We start from the raw sequence: 17,933 nt of genomic DNA, 5'->3' as shown, positions 1-17,933 counted from the left end.
TCTATTTAACAGTCTTGCTTCAGCAGGCATCCAATTTAGACATTGTTAAAAGCATGACAGTCTATTTAACACTGCCTAACTCTGCCAGGAGCTGGCGCAGCATTGCTTTCCTACTTCCACAAATGAAGCAGTGTGTGGGTTTTGCAAATGTTTTAAATTGAAAATGTGGAAAATGGTCTTAAACTCATTTACCTTTTCAGTATGAATATATAAAAGTAATACCATAATTGTCCATGTAAGTAGATTAGCAGTAATCATTATTTGTTGTTAGTGGACATTACAGAAAGTGCCTATTAATTTATAACTTGTCTCACTTCACATCCTTGAAGGCCATCCTTCAAGATAACATTTATGAAGCACAATGTATGATTGAATAAATTGTACCATCAGTAGAACTATTCTTGAATGAGAGCTGAGCAATGCCTGAAGTTCATGAAATAAGCCAAAGCTTCAGCCGTTAATCAAAGTTAACAAAATGCAGTGATACAGTATGAGTAAATGTAAAAACAAGAAATGGACTCTGTAATTTTCTTTTATGACAACAACATCTGGTACCATAGGACTTTGATATAGGTATGAGTTATTTCTCAAAAGACTATTGGCATATTTTTCTTGAGTAAAATTTCAACATCAAAAAACCGTATGAAAAATTCTATGCTTAAGCTGTCCTCTTTAAGGCATTCTAATACAGGAGTTATGAATGGTTTTTGGCAAGACATGAGTGACAGAGACTAATTAAAAATATAGTGTACAAAATTGAGCTGTAACACAAAGGTATATAAGAATAAAATTCATCTAGCACATCTCATAAACATCATTGACAGAAGTTCATACACAAACTGCCCCCTCTCCCACACACACTCCTGATAAGGGATATTTTTGTAACTGATGTTGGTATGCAACAGATGACAATAACAAATTTACATTAAGTGTCCATAGATATTTGATCTCTGTTGTATTTCTTAAGAAAAACAAAAAAGAAAAGATATGGAACAACAAAAACTTAAAGTAATAAAACCTGTTTCATCTCTCTCTGTGAGGTTAGACTTCTGAAACCAAATCTATCTAAAACAGCTCCAGTTTAAAAATACAGCAGTTTCTATGGTAGTGGATATTAAGCATTTTCAGTCTTTGAAAGAAGTTTATGAATATGCTAAAGTTATCAGTGCTAGTACCGTAGTCTAAGTGCCAACACACCGTAATGGATCAATCACATGCCACATGCCATTTGTGTTAGTTATCAAACAAACTACACTTGCTCCCTTTGTGCTGCAGCTAGTTTCTACCAATGTAACAGTCACTACATTCAGTCATGAGGGAGTAGCAGTCAAAATGTAGAGAAAATAAAATATAAATATAATACAAAGGATGTTTATCAGTATTTTGGCAAGTTTCTGTGTGAGCTCATATTTTTCAAGATATGAATTCAATTTAAGAAGGAAAATGAGATACTGTTGCTTACAGTAACAATGAATTATACCAGGATCGAAAACATGAATAATTTTTTCTTTGTGATTGCTGTTACTCATAAAAAACAATATACTGTGAAGTAAGTGCCATTTGGATATCAACCTAAGAATTCTAAGTGTGGAACAATTTGAATGTGTATTTATGCATTATTTTATTAGTTGTGTGAATATTTTGAATGAAATATTTTGTATGTCACTGAGGAACTATGACAAGATAAACAATTCAGAGAAAATTACCATCTTATGTTGATCTGAATATTATTTGATATATTCTTACAATATGTGCATATTAATTTGTGTCATAATGAAAAAAAATTACTTCGCTTTTTTCTAACCCATAACCACTGAAAAATTATATTTTAGAATGATAAACTTTGGAATCTGTCATGTAATTTTTTGCTGCTCTAATAAGATATAGATATCCAGAAAAGGTATCAGTTCTGTCTCTGTCATCATATTTTGACTCTGAAGTTTGTTCAACTTTCTTTAAGAGAATGTCTCTCATTTATAGTGGTGCTACAACAGAATGTTATAACATATGACAGAAAAGTGTGGAAATTGATATTTTTAAATGGATATCAACCTAAGAATTCTAAGTGTGGAACAATTTGAATGTGTATTTATGCATTATTTTATTAGTTGTGTGAATATTTTGAATGAAATATTTTGTATGTCACTGAGGAACTATGACAAGATAAACAATTCAGAGAAAATTACCATCTTCATAGGGAGGGATCTGAAAAGGTAAAGTAAGGGCATAAAGGTTTTCAAGTGTTTCATTTTCTCTCAGTATGGGGAAAAACTGTAGGAAGGACACACATCCTGCTATGACTGTAGGTTGTATGAAGTTCCTGAAAACTGAAAGCATATGTCAGTGGTGTAAAGTAGATCTCTGGAACATGGAAAATAAGAGACAGAGCTGGGCAGAAAAAGGGCCTCTGAGGGATGAGACAAAAAAGAGAAACAAATACATAAAAAGTTTGAAAAAAGCTGGGGGACTGCAGGAGCATAGCTCTATTGTCAATTCAGAAAAATGTGAAGAGAAATAAGAAGGAGAGAAAATGGTTAGATGAAAGAAAATAAAGAAAAAAATAAAGTAAGAAATATAAAGTGGTAGCAGTAAATGAGAAGTAAACACTATATTCAGTGAAATTCACTATATATTAGCCAATTTATCTAACACTACCTATTTTTGTACCTCGTATTTGGGATTGAAGCATTATTCAACAGTGTGTAGGTCATATGGATGCCAGTTACTTGTACAGAGGAAGATAAAATTGATATAAATAAGCATATGACAGAGCACATATCTTTGGATTGTATTCCTCTGATCAGATTGAATCTTTGTCATTTAATAATAAATTATGAAGCATGGAATTTGCAATTTGCAAGAACTGATAAATGAGAAGGTATTAGGTTGGATTTAGTGTGCTGTTAACATTTGACATTTTCAGCTAACAATGAGGACTAATCTTGAGAAATTACTGGTAATCCTTCTGGATTTTAGTCATGGAACAGTCACGGCTCTGTTGTAATAGAATGTACCAGACAACCTCTTGGTTATTGTTGTGATTTATGACAATAGTAGTGATACAACAAGGTCACTGTTTGTGGGGTTGGCTTAAGAGCGAAGTCTACAAGCAGAGAATGGACACAAAGGATGAACTTCTCACTCATATTTTACATGCAAGTCCTTAAGTGAAGGACCTTATGAATGAGCTCAGATCAGCAACACAGCAGCTGTCTAAAAGAGCTGCAAAATGGACTGCAGTTGACTGTGGGCTTTTTGAACATCATTTGTGAGTAAATGTGTGCAAGTAAATAAAATGTTAGATCACAGTGTTTAATTTACTAACACCTGCATTTGATCTGTTTCATATTGTTTTCATTAGTTTTCTCAGAAACTGTTAAAAACAGGACATATGTTGATATGACATTCAGAATTGCTAACACTATCACCCCTCAAAGAATGTACCTTTCCTCCAACTCAACCTATATATTTATTGGGTGATAAAATGAGAATGCTCTTGTTTTTCAACTTCACTTTCTTTGACTGTCTGTACTTACATCTCTCTCATTTTTCCAATTCATCCCTCTCTAAATCTCTTATATATTCTCCATATCTGAATTCTTTATCCTAAAAAAATGTGAATTTAAGGATAAGACAGGTTCTTAACTATTGTCATGTATGAAGGACAAAATGTTGCCATTATTCACAATTGTCTATTGATAAAGCAATATAACCAACAGTTTTGTTAAGCAGTACAAGCTACATGAAAAAATGAAATGTTGTCAAGGGTACATGGATTTAAGAGTGCAAAAGGAAGAAAGTTTAACAGAAATGATACTCAATGATAGGTGTACCAAATGAGTAATGTGAACCCTTTTCTGAGCTGAGGTATAATGCACTGTTAGAAGTTTCAGTTTTGAGCCATGTACTAAATGTGAATAATTATTGCACAACAAACTAATACAATTTCTACTGATGGAAAAATATTCCTTTAAAATATATCATTAATATTCTGCAACCATTATAATAACATTTTTTTTCCAAAAACCAAACAATGGAAACTCCAGGATGGAATAACACCACTGGGCACCCTGCTCATCACTGTCAATCCCACCTTGCTCTATACTAACATTCCCAATATCCATGGCCTTGCAACTATTGAACACTACTGTTCCCAATGCCCATCTGACTCAAAAATCTACAACCTCCTCCCAGTCATGACCAACTATATCCTCACCCACAATTACATCTCCTTTCAAGACACCACCCACATGACACCATCCTATGCCAGCCTATTCATGGGCCATCTGGAAGACTCCTTCCTGATCACCCAGAATCCCAAACCCTTCACCTGGTCCAGATTACAGTCGTGACATCATCATGATATGGACCAAGAGGGAGGACACCTTAACCACATTCCTCTGTAAATCTCAACATCTTCTCCCCCTATTAGATTTACCTACTTTTCATTAGCCTAACAACTACCTTCCTTGATGTTGACATCCACCTCAAGGATGGCTACATCAGTACCTCTGTCCACATCAGATCTGCCAACCGCCAACAATACCTCCACTTCAGACTTGCCACCCATTCCATACCAAGAAGTCCCTTCCATACAGCCTAGCCACCTGTGGTTCTCCAATCTGTAGTGTTGAGCGTCCCTCTCCAAATATTCCTATGGTCTCATGGAGGCCTTTACAGACTGAAATTACATTGTTCAGAAAGAGATCTCCCATGCCTTGTCTCTCCACTCATCTACCACCTCCCACACACCTACTGTCCAGCAACAAAGTGCACCCCTCTCATTACTAAGTACTATCCAGGACTGATTGAATCACATTCTCTGCCAGGGTTTTGACTGTTTCTCTTTGTGCCCTGAAAGAAGGAATATTCTACCCACAATCCTCCTCATCATCACACAGTAATGTTCTGCCACTCACCAAACCTATGTTGTATCCTTGACCATCCTTGCCCCCAGCCCCTTACCTCATGGGTCACATCCCTGAAATAGATCTAGATGCAAGATCTGTTTCATACATCCTCCTCCTACCATCTACACCAGTCCTGTCACAGGCCTCTCTTACCCCATTGGAGGCAGGGCTAACTGTGAAACCAGCCATGTGATCTACAAACTAAGCTACAACCACTGTGCTTTTTTCTACGTGGGCAGACAATGGCCACTGTTAAACTTTGCCCAGGAGATAGTTGTACCACCCATTTTATGCTAGAGGATTGTTCCTACTTACACTAACTTCTCTGAACTGTGCAAGTGGAAACTCGTGCTACAATGTATCCTTTGTTCCTGTAACTCCCCGGGCCTCAACCTGTGCTAGTCCATGCTTCCACCTACCTATCTATCCCCTTCCCTGCTCCCACACCACCCCTACATAGGCCTTCTATTCTGCCTATGCATTATAGTTTTATCCCCTTCTCTCTCTATCTCCTTTCCCCTCTACATTTACTGACCCACCCCATCCTCCCAGCACAGTTTCCCGACTCTGTATCTAGGTGCCCTATATCATGTCTCCACCATATCACTGTATGCTCTCCCGTGCATCACGTATCTTCTCCGACTCCAGACTGCTGCTCACATCAGACGCAGCAACAGTCCACAGGCAGCCCACAGCAGCCAGAGACAGTGGCCACATGTGTGTGAGTTGTGCTTATGTGAATTTGTGTGTGTTTTATGTTTCCAAAGAGGGACTTTTTTGTCCAAAAACTTACATATTTAACAGCCTTTTCACTGTGCCTGTCTTAAAGTCAGTGCCTCCTGTATGTTGTTATTTTCCAAAAACATATTCAATAAAATTAAATAGATAAAATGATCTATAACATCATAAATGTACAGGCAAACAAATGAACCAGTAAAATATCTGTCCATAACTGCATTCAGTATCAAAATAACTACATTATTTTTCAGATGTATCTATCTATGGTCATACCACTATAATTATTAAAGAATGGCCTCTCACACTGTAATTTTGGCACTATTGTACCTGTTGTAACGATTTGTCCTTTATCTCTCTAATTTTTTACACAGTATTTAAGGCTTCAAAATCAGTAAATCAAGTTGTTCATTGTGCAATATTTCTAATGTTGCTCTTTGTTTTACATCATGTTAAAATGAATTTACTACAACATATATTCTTCCAAAGGAAGATTGATGACTACACCATAAATTCCAAGAGGAAATTACAGAAAAGTTAATAGATTAGGAAATGTGAAGCAACATAGGACATTTATCAGTCTCAAATGTTCTTGTAATGAAAAATATTTAGTAAAGAAAGAGTTTACAGGAGATGGAAAGCCTGGAAGTTGAGAATGTAAGTAAGGACAGGAAAAGATAATTCTGAGGGAAAATTGCAGTGTATTTGTGCTGGGAAGTGGTAAGGGGATTCTCGTCTAATGAACCATGGACCTTGCTGTTGGTGGGAGGCTTGCGTGCCTCAGCGATACAGATGGCCGCACCATAGGTGCAACCATAACGGAGGGGTATTTGTTTAGAGGCCAGACAAACGTGTGGTTCCTGAAGAGGGGCAGCAGCCTTTTCAGTAGTTGCAGGGGCAACAGTCTGGATGATTGTCTGACCTGGCCTTGCAACATTAACCAAAATGGCCTTGCTGTGCTGGTACTGCGAACGGCTGAAAGTAAGGGGAAACTATGGCCGTAATTTTTCCCGAGGGCATGCAGCTTTACTCTATGGATAAATGATGATGGCATCTTCTTGGGTAAAATATTCCGGAGGTAAAATAGTCCCCCATTCGGATCTCTGGGCGGGGACTACTCAAGAGGACATCGTTATCAGGAAAAAGAAAACTGGTGTTCTATGGAACGGAGCATGGAAAGTCAGATCCCTTAACTGGGCAGGTAGATTAGAAAATTTAAAAAGGGAAATGGATAGGTTAAAGTTAGATATAGTGGGAATTAGTGAAATTCAGTGGCAGGAGAAACAAGACTTTTGGTCAGGTGAATATAGGGTTATAAACACACAATCAAATAGGGGTAATGCAGGAGTAGGTTTAATAATGAATAAAAAAAAAAAAATAGGAGTGTGGGTAAGCTACTACAAACAGCATAGTGAACGCATTATTGTGGCCAAGATAAACACGAAGCCCACGCCTACTACAGTAGTACAATTTTATATGCCAACTAGCTCTGCAGATGATGAAGAAATTGAAGAAATGTATGATGAGATAAAAGAAATTATTCAGGTAGTGAAGGGAGACGAAAATTTAATAGTCAGGGTGACTGGAATTCGAGAGTAGGAAAAGGGAGAGAAGGAAACATAATAGGTGAAAATGGATTGGGGCTAAGAAATGAAAGAGGAAGCCGCCTGGTAGAGTTTTGCACAGAGCATAACTTAATTAGAGCTAACACTTGGTTCAAGAATCATGAAAGAAGGTTATATACATGGAAGAATCCTGGAGATACTAAAAGGTATCAGATAGATTATATAATGGGAAGACAAAGATTTAGGAACCAGGTTTTAAATTGTAAAACATTTCCAGGGCAGATGTGGACTCTGACCACAATCTATTGGTTATGAACTGTAGATTAAAACTGAAGAAACTCCAAAAGGCAAAAAGGTGGGAATTTAAGGAGATGGGACTTGGATAAACTGAAAGAACCAGAGGTGGTACAGAGTTTCAGGGAGAGCATAAGAGAACAATTGACAGGAAGGGTGGAAAGAAGTACAGTAGAAGAAGAATGGGTAGCTCTGAGGGATGAAGTAGTGAAGGCAGCAGAGGATCAAGTAGGTAAAAAGACGAGAGCTAGTAGAAATCCTTGGGCAACAGAAGAAATATTGAACTTAATTGATGAAAGGAGAAAATATAAAAATGCAATAAATGAAGCAGTCAAACAGGAATACAGATGTCTCAAAAATGAGATCGACAGGAAGTGCAAAATGGCTAAGCAGGGATGGCTAGAGCACAAATGTAAGGATGTAGAGGCTTATCTCACTAGGGGTAAGATAGATACTGCCTACAGGAAAATTAAAGAGACCTTTGGAGAAAAGAGAACCACTTGTATGAATATCAAGAGCTCAGGTGGAAACCCAGTTCTAAGCAAAGAAGGGAAAGCAGAAAGGTGGAAGGAGTATATAGAGGGTCTATACAAGGGCAATGTACTTGAGGACAATATTATGGAAATGGAAGAGGATGTAGATGAAGATGAAACGGGAGATACGATACTGTGTGAAGAGTTTGACAGAGCACAGAAAGACCTGAGTCGAAACAAGGCCCCGGGAGTAGACAACATTCCATTAGAACTACTGATGGGCTTGTGAGAGCCAGTCCTGACAAAACTCTACCACCTGGTGAGCAAGATGTATGAGACAGGCGAAATACCCTCAGACTTCAAGAAGAATATAATAATTCCAATCTCAAAGAAAGCAGGTGTTAACAGATGTGAAAATTACCGAACTATCAGTTTAATAAGTCACAGCTGCAAAATACTAACGCAAATTCTTTACAGACGAATGGAAAAACTGGTAGAAGCCGACCTCGGGGAAGATCAGTTTGGATTCCGTAGAAATGTTGGAACACGCGAGGCAATACTGACCTTACGACTCATCTTAGAAGAAAGGTTAAGGAAAGGCAAACCTACGTCTCTAGCATTTGTAGACTTAGAGAAAGCTTTTGACAATGTTGACTGGAATACTCTCTTTCAAATTCTAAAGGTGGCAGGGATAAAATACAGGGAGCAAAAGGCTGTTTACAATTTGTACAGAAACCAGATGGCAATTATAAGAGTCCAGGGGCATGAAAGGGATGCAGTGGTTGGGAAGGGAGTGAGACAGGGTTGTAGCCTCTCCCCGATGTTATTCAATCTGTATATTGAGCAAGCAGTAAAGGAAACAAAAGAAGAATTTGGAGTAGGTTTTAAAATCCATGGAGAAGAAATAAAAACTTTGAGGTTCGCCGATGACATTATAATTCTATCAGAGACAGCAAAAGACTTGGAAGAGCAGTTGAATGGAATGGACAGTGTCTTGAAAGGAGGATATAAGATGAACATCAACAACAGCAAAACGAGGATAATGGAATGTAGTGGAATTAAGTCGGGTGATGTTGAGGGTATTAGATTAGGAAATGAGACACCTAAAGTAGTAAAGGAGTTTTGCTATTTGGGGAGCAAAATAACTGATGATGGTCGAAGTAGAGAGGATATAAAATGTAGACTGGCAATGGCAAGGAAAGCGTTTCTGAAGAAGAGAAATTTGTTAACATCGAGTATAGATTTAAGTGTCAGGAAGTCGTTTCTGAAAGTATTTGTATGGAGTGTAGCCATGTATGGAAGTGAAACGTGGATGATAAATAGTTTAGACAAGAAGAGAATAGTTTGGACAAGAAGAGAATAGAAGCTTTCGGAATGTGGTGCTACAGAAGAATGCTGAAGATTAGATGGGTTGATCACATAACTAATGATGAAGTATTGAATAGAATTGGGGAGAAGAGGAGTATGTGGTACAACTTGGCAAAAAGAAGGGACCGGTTAGTAGGACATGTTCTGAGGCATCAAGGGATCACAAATTTAGCATTGGAGGTTAGTGTGAAGGGTAAAAATCGTAGAGGGAGACCAAGAGATGAATACACTAAGCAGATTCAGAAGGATGTGGGTTGCAGTAAGTACTGGGAGATGAAGAAGCTTGCACAGGATAGAGTAGCATGGAGAGCTGCATCAAACCAGTCACAGGACTGAAGACCACTACAACAACAGATTGTTTCATGAATACCTAAAAAGTTATGCTTTCATTCATCTGTATTATGAAACAAAAGCATGTGTACCATTTTTTGAGATCTGTAGAATAAATTACTTTAAATGTTCCAACACATTTTAGAGTGTAATATAACAGCACAGAGGCTCTTCTGTCAAGAAGCCAAGGGAATTTCATCAAAAGATATGAATGAAAATTGTCTTTTCCTCTATTTTTTTCATATACGCACAAAATACTAGGTAATTATAAATTCCATGAAGTATTTTAAAACATCAGTATAGCCAATGGCTAAGTATCATGCAACACATGATACAGTATGTGCAACACAATCTAACAAAAGTTTTTTTAGAACATGCTACTGTCAGGTTAATTTGGAAAACTGCCAGCAAGGTTACCATCAATCATAGTTGCTGCAAGTGACTTCTAACCAGACAGAGAAAGCATGTTGGGTGCTAGAATTTGCCTGTTGCCAGTAAGTAGTGAGTGTGCAAAGAGCTTTTCATGGCAAATATCACAAGGCACCACCAGTTTACAACAGCATAGCGAAGTGGTGCAAGAAATTTGAGGACAATTGTTGTTTGTGTGATGCACATCAATTGGAACTCGCCACTGTGTTCCTTGAACCATTCCATCACATTACTGGCCTTGTATCATGGTGCATTATGTTGTTGAAAAATGCCATTGCCATTGGGAAACATGATAGTGATAAAGGGCTGCATGTGGTCTGCAATCAGTGTTCGATATTTCTTGGCCGTCATGGTATCTTACACGATCTTCACTGGATCCATGGATGCCTACATGAATGTTCTCCAGAGCCTAATGAAGCCACTGTCAGCTTGTCTCTGTCCCTCCATTCACGTGTCACGGAGCTGCTCCCCTGGAAGACAACAGATTCGCACCTTCCCGTAGGCATTATGAAGAAGGTATCAGGATTCCTCAGATCATGCAACACTCTACCACTGCACCAAGTCCAGTGCTGATAGTCATGTGCCCATTTCAGTCATAGTTGCCAATGTCGTGGTGTTAACATTGGAACATGCATGGGTCATCAGTTACGGAGGTCCAACTTTGGAGTGTTCGGTGCACTATGTACTCAACACTTGTACTCTGCCCAGCATTGAAGTCTGATGTTAGTTCCACCACAGTTTGCTGCCTCTCCTGTTTTACCAGTCTGCTCAGCCCATCTGTAATGTGGCATGGCTACTCAGACACCTGATAAGTCATGCAGTTTCTGAAATGCTCATGCCAAGTCTCTGGGCCATCAGTGTCTGCCCTCAGTCAAAGCCAGATAAACCAGGCTTCTTCCTGATTCTATACATGGACAGCACACTCACTGATGCTACGTGCACCATGCATGTGTGTGAGTAGCAGTCATTCCTTGCCAGATGAAGCTACTATCGCCTGGATGGATTTATATCAGTAGTAGGTCGATGGTCACAATGTTCTGGCTTATCAGTGTATATGGAAATTCATTATATTTCAAATGTGTGATCTAAATTTTGTAGGCCTTTAGATAGGGATTTCATATCTATCACTCTCAAATCTTCACCAAGGCTTCTTGCTTCACCCATGCTCTATGAAAAATGTAGTCAGCAGGTAAGTAACTGCGCCCTCATAATAATAATAATTATGATTGTTAGAACTGTGGAATATTGTTACGAGGGAGCACAGAAACACAAACTGATGCTAACAGTTGCTCTGTGTGGGAACATCTAGCCATGAATGGGATGAAAAGTAAGTGATTGGAATCAGCATCTCCTTGTGGCATTAATGAACTAGTTCTTCTCTGCACAAAATGTATGTGTGGACAGTTCATGTTTGCTCTGGACCATCTGTTTTCATAGGCTTGTATGTTGCCATCTGTCTGATTCCACTTAAATTGTGTGATGTATTTAGATTCTGCTTATCCTGTATGTGCGGTTCCATTCCTTATCTCATTTTTTAAAAAAAATTGTGGACATGTTGGAATTTGTGTGTCACCTTCTCATTTACAAACATCATGACAGGAAACTTCGAGAGTTTGCACTTTCACATAATGTCTTATTTGTCATGTTATTCTTGGCTGTTTATATGTACCAATTTTTTGAAATGTTTCATGAACTTTGAAACTGCCCTGTACCTGTGGCAATAATGCAATAGGCAGTTAAACAGCAATGCACTAAGAATTTGTTCATCCACAAATTAATGGCGTCATCATTTTGGGTATGTTCTTTTTTAAATAATTTCCTTCTCATTCTTGGTAAAATAATGTGGATCTACCTTCTGTAACTAATTTAATATCTTTGTGTGAAACTAAATATATTTGCAGTAATTTGTGTTTGACATCTTCAAAAAGCAGACATATTTGGTTTCAACAACTAAATAAATTCTGCCATAAAAGATGCAGTTGAGAAAAATATGTACATCACAAATGAGGGTACTGACACATATATAAAAAGAATTACTTTACTTTCCTATTCTACACAGTATTAAGGTTTTCTTTGCAGAAGACTGAAATGTATATTCTGCCATGAAATGATCTGCAAGTTTGCAAATCAAACAGATCAGAAAATGTAGCAAAAATGTTTCATTAACTCTTATATGTTGCCTACAACCTACATTAAAATAAAAATTAAATTTAATGCCAACCTTTTTCAAATACAGGAGACTGTAGGTCTGATGTAAGTGTTCAGAATTTTGATCAGTATATTAAAATTCCAGTGGTTTGATGAACAAGTGGAAGGCAGCAAAAAATATAAAATAGTTATTAGATTCATAGACAGAGGTTATAAATTAGACACTAATTGTGAAAAGACAATGTACACATGTATGTCATGCATGGCATGTGTGTTAGTTACTGTAAAGTGCACACACTTTGATGACATGCAAACACACACACACACACACACACACACACACACACACACACTTGCATAATTTATAGGCATAAAATAATTCAAAGTACATAACTGTAATAAAGAAGATTGTAGAAAATGGCAGCATTTCATGGCATCACAGTTAACTGCACAAATAAGTGTGAAGTTAGGAGAGCCAGTATGTGGATAAAAATCTAAAAAGCTAAGAACTGATGCTGCAGTAACACCAAACACTGATGACACTATTTCAAAGGGTTTGCATAAAAGAGATATAGAACATATACTGCCAAGATACTTAGGTATTTGTGTGTTTTATTCATGCAGTAGGTGAAAAATAGGTTCATTTAACCACATTTTCTTCTGATTTCTTCAATGGCAAACCACTGTAAAATGCACAACTGAGGGTCCTTTCATTGCACCACTTACTAATGTCTAGTCCCATTCCATCTCTAGTCGAGTAGATTGACTATTTACTACCTCTGTGTGAGTTGGTATTTATTAAATTATGAGCTGACAAAACCAGCATTGCCCAGGTATTAATTTTGCCAATTTTCTATTAGAAATGAAACCTTAAAAGTGCTCCTGCGGTAGACTCTGAGTGAGATGATCCTAGACAGTTTCTGTATACTGGGCACAGCTGTTTTGAGTCTACAACAACTGTTTTGCATGTCTACAAATCAGTTTTGTACACACCTCTATGGAAATGCCTCTTCATAGCTCTGTAGATGGCTATTATTTTTGCCTACATCAGTCTGTGCTTCACAGTTGAAAATTGTCAAAAGCACTGCCAGGTGTCAGGGATTTCCTTAAGTGGACTTGACTGTAGGAGTATTTTGTAGTAAAGAATATATGTATAAAAACTTCATGCATGATGTGGTATTTTTTCCACACTTCTCAGTGTTTATGATGTCATATCTCTTGAACTAAGTGTCATACAATGAGATGTTTGTGTAGGTACATTTAGCAGCATATGTGTATACTGTCTGCAAAATATGTTGCAATTAGAGTTAGTTGCAAAGAAGTAATAAATTTAAATGTCATGTATGATTCAGCAGTTTTCTAAGTGTGTCAGTGTTTATGACATCATATATCCTGAACTATGCATGGTACCATGATATAATTTTGTAGGAGCAGTTTGTGGCATATGTGGATAGTGTCTGCAAAATTTATTATAAACAGAGTGAATAGTTAGAAGTAATAAATTTAAATGTCATTCATGATGCAGCAGTTTTCTAAGCATCTCATCGTTTATGACATAATATCTCCCAAACTGTGAGTAGGTAGTTCTTACAATCTCAGAAATTGTTGCTTGGCTGTAAGGGATATGTATACCAAGTTTGATTGAAAAGAGTCCAGCAGTTTAGGAGGAATGTGGACCGACCCCCCCCCCCCCTCCCACACACACACTTCCATTATTATAATATGTATGGATATCCTGAGGTCACCATGTGCTGATGAGTGTTAATACAGGGTGATTCAAAAAGAATACCACAACTTTAGGAATTTAAAACTCTGCAACGACAAAAGGCAGAGGTAAGCACTATCTGTCGGCGAATTAAGGGAGCTATAAAGTTTCATTTAGTTGTACATTTGTTCGCTTGAGGCGCTGTTGACTAGGCGTCAGCGTCAGTTGATGCTAAGATGGCGACCGCTCAACAGAAAGCTTTTTGTGTTATTGAGTACGGCAGAAGTGAATCGACGACAGTTGTTCAGCGTGCATTTCTAACGAAGTATGGTGTTAAACCTCCTGATATGTGGTGTATTAAACGTTGGTATAAACAGTTTACAGAGAATGGGAGTTTGTGCAAAGGGAAAAGTTCTGGACGGCCGAGAACGAGTGATGAAAATGTAGCACGCATCCAGCAAGCATTTGTTCGCAGCCCAGGAAAATTGACTCGCAGAGCTAGCAGAGGGCTGCAAATTCCACAATCAACTGTATGGAGAGTCCTACGAAAAAGGTTAGTTATGAAACCTGAACGTCAACTACCTGAGGCGATGGATCGGCCGCCAGGCAGCACGTGACAGAGCACTTCATCACTGGCCTCCAAGAAGCCCTGATCTTACCCGCTGTGATTTTTTCTTATGGGGGTATGTTAAGGATATGGTGTTTCGGCCACCTCTCCCAGCCACTATTGATGATTTGAAACGAGAAATAACAGCAGCTATCCAAACTGTTACGCCTGATAGGCTACAGATAGTGTGGAACGAGTTGGAGTATCGGGTTGATATTGCTCGAGTGTCTGGAGGGGGCCATATTGAACATCTCTGAACTTGTTTTTGAGTGAAAAAAAACCTTTTTAAATACTCTTTGTAATGATGTATAACAGAAGGTTATATTATGTTTCTTTCATTAAATACACATTTTTAAAGTTGTGGTATTCTTTTTGAATCACCCTGTATATTACACCCTGCAAACCATTCCTTGAATTTTCTCAGCACTTTTTACAAAATATATAGAGTTTTTCTTCTGGTGATTGCCTACTTAGAGTCTGCAACCTTTCTGTAACTCTCATGTGAAGCAAATGAGATAATGGCTATCAATACCTTTTTATACAAGATCCAGTCACATTAGTCTGACCACTGCTTATGTTCAATGTCAACATGCTGTAGCCACTCAGATGGCAGGTAGCTGAGGAAGGTATATAAAGCATGTTGAGGGGCACAAAAAAACAGTGCAGTTGTAGTCACAATGTGTAAATGGAGTGATTTATCTGACATCTAAAAGGGCATGATCATTGGCTTTAGGGCCAAGGGTGGTAGTGTTTGTAAACTGCTGAGTTTGTAAACTGTTCCCATGCTGCTGTGGTTAAAGTATACCATGCTTGATAAAATAGCACTATCCAAAACTGGTGCAGAGGTAACTGTGGTGAACCACAGGCCAAAGATGGAAGGTGTGAATGATAGCTGTGGAGATGAACTTGGTGAATAGATGTGCAACTGTTGAGTGACTGACCACTCAGATTAACAAGGAGCTATGAACAGTGACTCCTCAATGACCATTCAGCAAATGTTGCTGCCTATGGGCCTTTGCAGCAGATGCCTGGTTGATCTACCCATGCTGATTGCTATTAATCAGTGTCAAAGGCTGAAATTTGCGTGCCAGTACTGCAACTGGGCTTCCACTGAATGATGACAGGTGGCCTTTCCACATGAATCCCATTTTATGCTCTGTAGAACAGATAGCCATTGATGCATGTGGCCCTGCAACAGTAATCATAATGGTCCAGGTTGGAAGACATAGCATTATTGTTGGGAAATGTATCTTTTGCATTCCCTGGATGATCTCATCATTCTGTAAGACACAATGTATAAACACAAGTATGCATCTATCTTTGGGACCATGTAGACCTCTACATACAATTTGTTTTTTCCTTCGCACAATGGCACCTACCAGCAGGACACTGCAACATGTCACACAGCTCACAATGTACATGCATGGTTCAAAGAGCACCAGTGTGAGTTTACTTTATTCCCCTGGCCACCAAACTCCTCAGATTTAAAGCTAATCAGAATTATGTGGAACCACCTAGAGAGAGCTGTTCACACTGTGACTCTTCAGCCAAAAAAATATAGCACTGCTCATCACAGCAATGGAGTCGTCATGGCTGTACATCCCTGTCAGTACCATCTGTAGCCTCACTGACTTTCTTCCTGCAAGTCCGTGCTGCAAAAGGTGGGTATGAAGTTACATTGATATGACTGGGCCATGTATATAATCATTAGCTCCCCTTAGTCTAACTTTATATGGGCCCTTACAGTTAAACAGTATTCCTTTAGGTATCAAAAAGCAAAAATATTATCAATGAGAAGGTTGGTTTGAACATCACTGTGTTTTGCTGGTCAGGTCCCCTTGGAGATGGTACTACGCCCTCACCTTCATTTGACTTCTGAACTGTTTTTCCTAGACTAGTAAGGAGGGGTGGGGAGGGGGTCATAATTTGAGACAGGCTGCAAACCATGGTATAAGTTTGCCTTTTTCACATGTACATGAACTTAATTGACACATAAGTGACAGAAAAACTCCTGGAACTGACTGATAGAATGTAAGTCCTGAATCTTTGGATCTGTAGGATCACACATAACTATTCAACTAGAAAATCATATTATACATGTATAATATTAATAATATTGTTCAAAAAATTGCAGTTACCAGTATATTACAATTAAATGCTGTTTGCCACATCCAGGGACTTAGACTTGACTGACTATAAAGGATTCATTACAATGTAGTTGGATACTAATTTTGTGCTGTGTGCCATTTAAGATTTCCCTACACTTATACCTATTTGTGTCAGGTTGTTAATTATCATGATGGCTTTAATTCTTATACTGTGAAATGGTGTCAGTACCAGTTTAAACTGTGCATGAAGAAATACACTAATGAGCCAAAACATTATGACTGCTCCCCACTACAAGACTGAATGCCACTCAGTGGTATTGCAGGCATATGATGCAGTAAGGAAAGTCATCAGTGGAGCAGAGGCAAATGGGGAATCATTTTAGTGATGATATGAGCCACAAACAGGAAATGCCAGTTACCTAAGTAACTTTGACAAAGTGCAGATTGTTGTAGCATGGTGCCTGGGAATGAGCTTCTGGGAAAAAGTGAATCTGTTCAGCTGCTTGCATACTACTGCTGACAAAATCTATGGTAAGCTGTTGAAGGGTGATGAAGTCAAGAGCAGGTAACATGGTATTGACATCAGTGCCTTATCAAATAACATGGAGATTATAGACTTGCCTTCTCTGCAAAGCAGGAGGAGTACAGTGCTAAAGAAGGCACAAATATTTTGGAACACACTGTTCAGTGCACATTGTTGAACATGGGGCCATGCAGCAGGCAAATCGTACGGGCTCCAATGTGTGACCAATGTCACTGTCAGTTACTAATGCAATGAACACATGACTGTTGAGATTGTAGTCTGGATCAATGGAAACATTTTGCCTGGTCAGCTAAATCATGTTTCTTGTTAACCAGTTTGATTGTCGTATCCAGATATGCCATCATCCAGCTGAAACACGTACTGTGCCATGGACAGAGACTGGTGGGGGTATTATTATGCCATGGGGGACATTCACTGGGTTGCCACGAGGCTTGTGTTAATAATTAAAGGCTCCATGAGAGCTATGGACTATGTGATTGTTGACAACCGGTGTTCCTTCATGGTTGATGTCTTTCTTGATGGCCATGCGAACTTCCAAAAGAAAACTTTCCAAGCCACAAGGCAAGAATCATGCTTCAGCGGTTTGAGGAGCATGATAGTCAACTCATGTTGCTGTCTTTGCTGACAGATTTGACTGATCTGAACCTGATGGAAAACGTCTGGTATGCTATTGAATGCCAGTTCCATGCCCACAAATCATTGGCCTCTAATTCATGG

The 17,933-nt window shown here is 38.5% G+C and overlaps 1 protein-coding gene across 1 annotated transcript in view; it reads right to left on the bottom strand.

Annotated features, from left to right (window-relative positions):
- The window catches only part of LOC126176298 (uncharacterized), a 370,925-nt gene that overhangs the window by 27,144 nt on the left and 325,848 nt on the right, over positions 1 to 17,933 (bottom strand). Inside the window, exon 18 of the mRNA XM_049923448.1 lies at positions 12,326 to 12,352. Within this exon, the coding sequence (XP_049779405.1) occupies positions 12,326 to 12,352 (27 nt within the window). The remainder of the gene's footprint in view (positions 1 to 12,325; positions 12,353 to 17,933) is intronic.

The sequence above is a fragment of the Schistocerca cancellata genome, chromosome 3 (genome assembly GCF_023864275.1).
Source record: "Schistocerca cancellata isolate TAMUIC-IGC-003103 chromosome 3, iqSchCanc2.1, whole genome shotgun sequence".
Classification (NCBI taxonomy): Eukaryota; Metazoa; Arthropoda; class Insecta; order Orthoptera; family Acrididae; genus Schistocerca; species Schistocerca cancellata.
This window is presented reverse-complemented; position numbering and strand designations above follow the sequence as displayed.